This window comes from Nylanderia fulva, unplaced genomic scaffold (genome assembly GCF_048542155.1).
Source record: "Nylanderia fulva isolate GAGA-0341 unplaced genomic scaffold, ASM4854215v1 Scaffold635, whole genome shotgun sequence".
Lineage (NCBI taxonomy): Eukaryota > Metazoa > Arthropoda > Insecta > Hymenoptera > Formicidae > Nylanderia > Nylanderia fulva.
The window spans coordinates 8,466-18,013 of NW_028190737.1; the positions used below are offsets into that span (position 1 = coordinate 8,466).

The window sequence follows — 9,548 nt, forward strand, 5'->3', positions numbered from 1 at the left end:
TAAATTTGTCATACGGCGTTTGAATTCAGAATAATTCAAACTGTGTTTGGAGCGGACCACCGCTCATCACAGTCAGAATTAACATTCTTAGCATTTGCCAAAATAAGGAATTGATAGTGAGGTCCGCCGCATATCAACCCTCCTTATTTGAGTAATCATTCAGAGGATGCATCAAATTCAATATGCCTAAGACGCGACGCGCAGGAAGGAAGAATCAATTACGAAAACTAAACCGACTTTATCGCGAATCAGCGACCGAGGAATATTCTCAATTCCTCGGAGTGGAATATCAGGCCGATCCTGAATACGAGAACATTTTCAACATTAAAAATAATAACAACGACGAACTCCTACAGTGGAAGTGCATACCAATAACGTTCCAACCACGACGCCTGCCGCCGCCAAACATCCCAGTGAACGACCCTCGCCGCACGCACTACCTCCAAGTACGAGCCGACACGATCAAGAAAGTGCTACTAAAGGTAAGTGAAATTCACGTTAAGGGGTAACACCACTCTAGCGGTCGAAAAAAAGACCTAACTTTGACAATTTTTTTTGAGAATATAATAAAAGGAATGGGAATTTTTCTTGAGAAGGTTTATTGAGCATATATTTAAGTATAGAAAAAAATTTTTTTATTATTTTTTTTATACAAAATGGCGACGAGAGAGACAATCTTCAAAATGACGTTTTTAAAAAACGCTTCCATTAGCGAACCAATTTCTCGTGAACTATAAGACCTAGAATAAAAAACCAAAAAAATTTTAAATCTACATACTATTGCCTATAGAAGTACGTAGGGATTTTTTATTTTATCAAATTTTGCAGAAACGGTGCACTTTTGAAAAAAAAATTCAATTTTATGCCAAAAAATAAGCAGTAAATTGTTTATAAAATAAAAAGTTTACATCGAATCGAAAAACCCCTACGTACTTCTATAAAGGATGTAATTGTGAAGCTACTGTCAAATTTTCAAACTGATCCATGCAACCGTGTTGAAGTAATGTGTTCGCTAAGATTGAAAAAAGTGGTTTCGAGAAAAACGCGTTTAAAGTTTCACGAGCACTTAAAATGCTTGAAATTTATGTTTACCTTTAATCAGCGATGCCTGCACCATACATTTGGCCATCCAGATTAATACTCGCCTCTTCTTCTTCCTTCCTGGATGATTTTAAAAGCAATCGGGCCTCTTTTGCAGCATTAGTCAGCGATCGCTCCGAATACTTGATGCGGCGCTCGTCCGTTTCGACGCAGAAATTGTAGCAATTCGTCCCAATTTTCATGCCTAAATTTTGCATGAGCCTCATAACACTTGATAGGCCATCATTATATATACCTACAGCGATATATATGGCAGTATCAAGCACATGCTTGCCACTGGAGGTCGATTTCGGAGCCATTGACCAAACTGTCGAATTGAAACTCTCGTTGCTATTTTGAGTATAGCCGCCGATGCAACGAGTAAGCAGATCGTCGCTGCTTAATTCTTTATAAATTGGTAAAATTGCTTCAAAAACTGAAGTCGAGAGAGGTGGTTTATGCTTGTAATCGACATTACCAATGGCCTGTGCTTTTTGCCATGAACACCACGAATTTTCTCCGGACGGGCATTTTTCGTGCTGCGGTTTTTCGTCGGTTGATATTTTATGGAATAGCGTCGCATAAATTTCATTCCGCATTTTTTCTACGGAATCATGATTGCGGCGTATAGCTAATCCATAATAAATTGACAACTCGTCGATCAATTTACCTGTCAACTTGCCTTTTCCTCCGAGTCCTTTTGTATTTTTTTTTAAATTGCGAAGGCGAGTACCCATTCGCTTTTGTACGTGGTCGATGCACTCTTTCTTCATAACTGTGAAATCAGCATAAGGCTCTGAATCCATGATACCTTTAAAAGTTTTAGAATCTCCGTCCCCCACGTAATTTGCATATTTTAAATTGTGCAAAGAATTTGAGCGCTGGAACATTTCTATGACGGCGTCCACCTCCATCTTTCCGGCGGAGCCCTCGTGGTTAGCTTGGCATTCGTTTTCATGCGTTTCGATCCATTCCTTGTACTTCTCAGTGTCTTCTTGTTTCTCCCAAAATTCACAAGATTTACAATATTTTGATTTTATAACAACATCAACCACTTTGCCGCTAAGCCATCCAATAAGCGATACGAATCCGAAAAGTGACGAAAAACCCCGCTTTCTCCACGAACCATCACCAGATACAGTAATACCATCTGTATTCTCTTTCTCATCACTTTTTTTCTTCTCTTCCTGAGCTGCAGTTTTCATACTGAGCTGACAAACCGCCTCTGCTCCAATAGCGATTCTTTTAACGACTCTGTCGTAGAATGATTGAAAAATTGGTCGCGGGAGATCCATAAACGCGCAAAATTTCATTATTCCATTTAGTCCTACTCCGAGTAGCCGCATAGCAAGTACAATTCGACGATTAATCTCGTATCCTTTTTCAATAAATGGAGAACTAGGAATATAAATTTTGTCACATTTTTGACACGAAATCACAATTTTAAAACCCAAGCCACGCTTTGCAGATTCGGTGAATGTCACTTCAGATTTGCATTTTTTACAGACAACAGCTTGCGATATAGCGGAGAAAACGGCTAAAAAGTTTAAAATTCGGTATCCAAATCCTTCTTCTACTTCAAATTCTTCAAGATCTATTTCTGATAATTTGCGAGCCGATGTGCCAGCCTTCTCGAGATCCGGCATCTCCAATTCGTAACGGTTCAACGGTCGCCGCTTTGAAATTCTCGGTCTCTTCTAATCGTTAGCACTCCCCATTGAGCCTTTCTTCTCCTTATATATTTTTCTTTTATTACTCATCTTGTTAAGCACTCAGAAACAACTAAATGTATGTATAGAAAACAGAGAAAGCAATGAAAAAATCAAAAATGTGCGTGTGCTTGGCGTCACATTGCCAGCTGTACTGAAATACAAGTTTATTTTGGCAGTAGCGTACCCTGGTGATCTTTTGAGTAACTCAAGCATCTTCTGCACTATAAATAACAGGGCCACTTATTATCCTGAAAGGTAAAACAGGATGACAAAAGCGATGAATCCGAACGCGCCGCGTTAAGGCTCAAGCGGCGCTCCGAGGCGCTGCGGAAAAATCGTTGGTAGAGGCTTTTAAAAAATTTTTTTTACCATAAAACCAAGTGCATGTTATTTTTATGATGTTAAAGCATTGTTTAAAGCAAAAAAAAAAATTGATTTTTTCAAAATCCTAGAGTGGTGTTACCCCTTAACCTAAGGAATCGCGCGTGTTAGCAAATTCAGAGACGCTTCTACCACGTGGAAGAGAACATTCTAGAAAAATCTCCGACGCATTTTTCCTCTATTCCATCGTCACTGCGGAAGCTATAAAAAAAGGTCGGGCTATAAAACTAGGGTCGACCACCACATGCGGTGCCACCCTCGGAATTCTAACACGGAAAAATGCAAATAGTTCAATCTCTTAAAAATCTTGTGTCTCAAGAAATAACTTCGTAAATCCGTACAACAAAGTAGTCATTTAAACAATAATCAATTGAGAACACTTTCGATTACCAACATTACCGACGATATACCGACATACGTTCTTTTACCGACGTTATCGACAATATACCAACATACGTTCTTTTACCGACATTACCGACGATATACCGACATATGTTCTTTTACCAACGGGTTATCGACACCTTACTGGCACCTTACCAGTGTTTTACTGAACAATTACCGACGGTTTTGCCGACGACTACTAACTTCTCGATAACTGCCGGGTTCACCGAAGATCTACGAGCGAATGACGCATTATCAATTCGATTACGCAACAAACACAAATGTGCCCACTCACCCTTAAAGGTATAACTCCTCCTCCAGAAGTTAATCTCTTTGTACCGTTTGAACCCTTATTCTATTGCCAAGTTGGTGTCGGGTACATCCATTTTGAGACTAAGGCAGCTCTCTGCATTTTATGCTACTCCACCTTACCTAGAGTCTCGAAATTACTTTGGACAAGGATTCGGAAGCATACTCTAATCATAGGCGGAACACCTATCGGAATAAATTGCGGAGTCTGCAACTTCCGACTTACCCTCACGCGAATCGGTGATTTGTGCGAGCTTTGTCAGTTTACGTACGAAGATTACTTACGCAACCCCAACGACGTTTCGCATAGAGCAATCGACGAAGCTATCTTTATTACAGTAGAGTCACAGGTAGGTCCCACGCAATAATCCGATCACCTCAGTTCCAGCGCGAATAACCTCAGATCGCGGGTATCCCCGGGGAGAATCGCATAGATTCGCGTACCCGTAATAGCGATCGTGTCTCGTGGAAAAAGCCGAGCTCTGCATTCAAATTTTCGCAGCCGCGACCCCACGAGACGTAACACAATATGATCAGAAACCACCGAGTGCCTTGCTGAATCTAATCTAATATTATTTTTATGTTCATTTACCTAATTGTCTTTTCGTCTGTCCTACATATGTAACATTACCTAACCTAACCTAACCTAACATTACAATTATTACACGAAATCTTATATATGACCCCCGAATTATTTTGGAGCTTATCTCTGTCTTTTTGCGTTTTTATGACTCTGTTTAATTTCTTTAGACATCTGTATCCTACTGTTATATTTGATTTCTTTAATTCTGATGCTATTAGTTCCGAGATTCTTTCAATATAAGGTATCGCTATGAATTTTTTATTATTGTCATTATTTATGATTTCGTTATTTATATCTTGAGTCATTTCTTTGTTTAATCTATTAACAATAAGGAAGTTCAGTCTATTATTGATTTCTGAGAAAATGAGATCAAGAGGATAACTATTGCTCAATAAAATCTCTATGATTAATGTTAAATTTTTACTATGAAAACGGGGATGTGATAATAATATTGACCGGTCTACTAAATTATATATTACACTTTTTTTGTGGCATATAGGATGATTTGAATGATATGAGAGTGTTCTACCCGAAAATGTTTTTTTCTGAAACCAATCTATATATATTATGTTATTTATAATTTTGAGTGAGATATCTAAAAAACTTATGCTACGGTTATCCTCTCTTTCTATTGTGAATTTTAATCTATCGTGACAATCATTAAATTTTTCTACTAGATATGTGACTTGATCTTCCGGCAAGCAAAGCAAGATATCATCGACGTAGCGATAGTAAAACCTTATATTAACATTTATAGTTTCAAGAATCCTAGTTTCTATATCTTGCATGACAATATCAGCAATAATTGGAGATAAAGGCGATCCCATAGGAGTTCCATGTATTTGTTTATAGATCGTTTCGTTGAATGTGAAGTACGTTGAAGTCAAAATGAATTTAATTACATTAACAAACTCATTTTTGTCTATTGATGTGTGGTTTTCAATGTAGAATGGAAATATTAAACATAGAGATATTTGACTTGCACAGACAAATAGGGTATTTTAACAAAAACATAAAAAACAATAAAAGACTATTATACGGATATAATACGCGAATTAAATCATCTTGTTAAAACGATAATGTAAGTTGAAAGATTTTTTAATTCTCTCTGACATTGATTTAATTCGCGTATTATATCCGTAGCATGCTCAAATGTCGCATAACTTGGCATCTCAGACCAATCGCCTTGCATATCTATTGGTCAACAGCGAAGATTCGTTTCAATTTTATATTTTAATATTTAACTAACTTTGTATTTTTAACATTTAACTTTGTATTTTAATATTTAACTTTTATGTATTGATAAAGACTGTAGTGCAGTCGAAACGTTTACAATTTATATCGATTCTGTAACGGAATGTTAATTTAATTATTTAACTATTAATAAAAATTTTTTACACCTTATTTATTTGCTCGTTCGGTTGGCCTACTATATATGATTTGTTTAATTTTGTTAACTTTTGTATATTATGACGTAAATTAATAAAAAAATTTTTCAATTAATAGCATATAAGCTCGTTAAGTTGGCCTTTTATTATATCACATACAAAGAATTATCAATGTCAGTGTAAAACCATCAATGTAATTAATACAACTGATAAGCCGGTCGAGATCCACACACTCCTCGTAACCGTAGAAGACGTTTGCGAATATAACGCGCACGAGTTATACACAATACATACAGACGAGACTTTGAATCTATTAATGCGTGACGAACGAATTTGACAATTATTACGCACAAAACGTTTAAATGAGGAAGAAAGGAAAGCGATACATAAAATATGCGAAGAATATAGCGTCGTGTTTTATTTAAGCAGAGAACCACTGTCATGCACAGCAACACTAAAACACGAAGTAAGCACGCGCGCCGATACCTCACCCGTCAATGTGAGACCGTATCGCCTTCCCGAGAAACACAAATCAGAAGTGAACAAGCAAGTACAGGAAATGCTAAAAGACGGAATTATTAGTACAAGCATTAGCCAGTGGAATGCACCGTTATTAGTAGTGCCAAAAAAGGCTGACGCAACAGGCAAACCGCGATTAAGAGTAGTAGTCGATTTCCGGAAGTTAAATGAATTAACTATAGGCGATTCATTCCCACTGCCAAATATTACCGATATTTTAGATCAGCTGGGAAACGCGAAGTATTTTACGACGCTCGACCTCGCATCTGAGTATTACCAGATACTGATGGCTGAGCGCGACAAAAATAAAACAGCCTTCTCGACTCCCTACGGACACTACGAGTTTAATACAATGCTGTTTGGACTTAAAAACACGCCTGCGACTTTCCAACGACTTATGAACTCAGTGCTAACCGGGATACAAGAGCTCCGATGTCTCGTTTATCTCGACGACATTGTTATATACGGATCCAGTTTAGAGGATCACAACAGAAGACTCGCGGAAGTATTACAACGCCTACGGAAACACAGTCTTGTTACGTCTCGTGGGGTCGCGGCTGCGAAAATTTGAATGCAGAGCTCGGCTTTTTCCACGAGACACGATCGCTATTACGGGTACGCGAATCTATGCGATTCTCCCCGGGGATACCCGCGATCTGAGGTTATTCGCGCTGGAACTGAGGTGATCGGATTATTGCGTGTGGGACCTACCTGTGACTCTACTGTAATAAAGATAGCTTCGTCGATTGCTCTAGGCGAAACGTCGTTGGGGTTGCGTAAGTAATCTTCGTACGTAAACTGACAAAGCTCGCACAAATCACCGATTCGCGTGAGGGTAAGTCGGAAGTTGCAGACTCCGCAATTTATTCCGATAGGTGTTCCGCCTATGATTAGAGTATGCTTCCGAATCCTTGTCCAAAGTAATTTCGAGATTCTAGGTAAGGTGGAGTAGCATGAAATGCAGAGAGCTGCCTTAGTCTCAAAATGGATGTACCCGACACCAACTTGGCAATAGAATAAGGGTTCAAACGGTACAAAGAGATTAACTTCTGGAGGAGGAGTTATACTTCTAAGGGTGAGTGGGCACATTTGTGTTTGTTGCGTAATCGAATTGATAATGCGTCATTCGCTCGTAGATCTTCGGTGAACCCGGCAGTTATCGAGAAGTTAGTAGTCGTCGGCAAAACCGTCGGTAATTGTTAGTAAAACACTGGTAAGGTGCCAGTAAGGTGTCGATAACCCGTTGGTAAAAGAACGTTCGTCGGTATATGGTTGGTAATGTCGGTATAAGAACGTATGTTGGTATATAGCCGGTAATGTCGGTAAAAGAACGTATGTCGGTATATTGTCGATAACGTCGGTAAAAGAACGTATGTCGGTATATCGTCGGTAATGTTGGTAAATCGAAAGTGTTCTCAATTGATTATTGTTTAAATGACTACTTTGTTGTACGGATTTACGAAGTTATTTCTTGAGACACAAGATTTTTAAGAGATTGAACTATTTGCGTTTTTCCGTGTTAGAATTCCGAGGGTGGCACCGCATGTGGTGGTCGACCCTAGTTTTATAGCCCGACCTTTTTTTTTATAGCTTCCGCAGTGACGATGGAAAAGAGGAAAAATGCGTCGGAGATTTTTCTAGAATGTTCTCTTCCACGTGGTAGAAGCGTCTCTGAATTTGCTAACACGCGCGATTCCTTAGGTTAACGTGAATTTCACTTACCTTTAGTAGCACTTTCTTGATCGTGTCGGCTCGTACTTGGAGGTAGTGCGTGCGGCGAGGGTCGTTCACTGGGATGTTTGGCGGCGGCAGGTGTCGTGGTTGGAACGTTATTGGTATGCACTTCCACTGTAGGAGTTCGTCGTTGTTATTATTTTTAATGTTGAAAATGTTCTCGTATTCAGGATCGGCCTGATATTCCACTCCGAGGAATTGAGAATATTCCTCGGTCGCTGATTCGCGATAAAGTCGGTTTAGTTTTCGTAATTGATTCTTCCTTCCTGCGCGTCGCGTCTTAGGCATATTGAATTTAATGCATCCTCTGAATGATTACTCAAATAAGGAGGGTTGATATGCGGCGGACCTCACTATCAATTTCTTATTTTGGCAAATGCTGAGAATGTTAATTCTGACTGTGATGAGCGGTGGTCCGCTCCAAACACAGTTTGAATTATTCTGAATTCAAACGCCGTATGACAAATTTAAACGCTATCGTATTTTATCACGGGAGTGGAAGTTTTGAAGAATACTGAACACTAGTTTTCACACATGAATACACTGATTTATTCGTATAGTAGTACAAAATTCGAGACTAAAACTTAGAATTAGAATTTAGATTTAGACTTAGAATTTAGAGTTAGAATATTATACTTAGAGTTAGAATTTTAGAATTAGAGTTAGGATTTAGAATTTGGACTTAGAGTTAGAATTTAGGAGTGCGACTATACTGTTCGGTGTCGCGCAGAGAACTGCCGAAATTCGGGACTGCTCTGAGGTCCTTCGTTTCGGCGGCTCGGGTCTGCGGCGGCCTGGAGAGGGGGAACTCTCCGGAGTAGGGGCTCTCACCGTGGTGGGAGATCCTTAGGCGCTACGAAGCGCCACGCTTAGTTTCTAGGCGGAGTTAAGCGTCATGGCCGGCTTTGGCGCGCTTTTCAAATAGCGTTTAAGGAACTTGGAGTAAACGAAAAAATTTATACGGCCGGACGTGACACCTCCCCCCTTAAAATAAAAATGTTGGAATTTAATGTTCCAACATTTTGGACTTAGTTTTCTATGCGCTACGATTAGGTTCTTAACTTAAACATGGTATGTAAAGACGGCGCCTCCCCTTCTGGACAATCCTGCCAATTGAAAAACCTGTCACTTTGGAACGATACGATGTTCTCTACGAAGGAAATAGCATATCGATTGTCGCCCAGCACTCCCCAAGGGGGGAAGCGCCAAGTTTTATACAGTCACGGCGCGTGACCCCAAAACCTTCGCTTTAGCAAGGACAACCGAAAACCAACGTATGCGGATACAACCCTTTGGAAACGGAACATCCCAAGCTGTGTATCCTCGAAACGAGGCCCGAACGGAAATTCAAAGCCGTTCCAAGGTCAGAATCGACAACCTCGACATCTTCACATTTTGGAATTAAAAATTTATATACGTCGAGAAACACTGAAAACCCAGCTGACCCAACTTTTAAAAGGA

At 39.4% G+C, this 9,548-nt stretch overlaps 1 protein-coding gene across 1 annotated transcript; it reads right to left on the reverse strand.

The window, feature by feature from the left end:
* Nucleotides 1-618: 618 nt before the first annotated feature.
* Nucleotides 619-2,771, reverse strand: LOC146720697 (uncharacterized). Its single transcript, XM_085488124.1, has 2 exons — nt 1,093-2,771; nt 619-740 (listed from the first exon to the last, which is right to left on the reverse strand). The coding sequence occupies exon 1, from the start codon at nt 2,724-2,726 to the stop codon at nt 1,095-1,097; it is 1,632 nt and encodes a 543-aa protein (XP_085344250.1). The 5' UTR covers nt 2,727-2,771; the 3' UTR covers nt 619-740; nt 1,093-1,094.
* Nucleotides 2,772-9,548: the final 6,777 nt, after the last annotated feature.

Excerpts from the sequence above, each read along its gene's own strand:
- LOC146720697 (XM_085488124.1), bottom strand. The coding sequence starts at position 2,726 with ATGCCGGATCTCGAGAAGGCTGGCACATCGGCTCGCAAATTATCAGAA.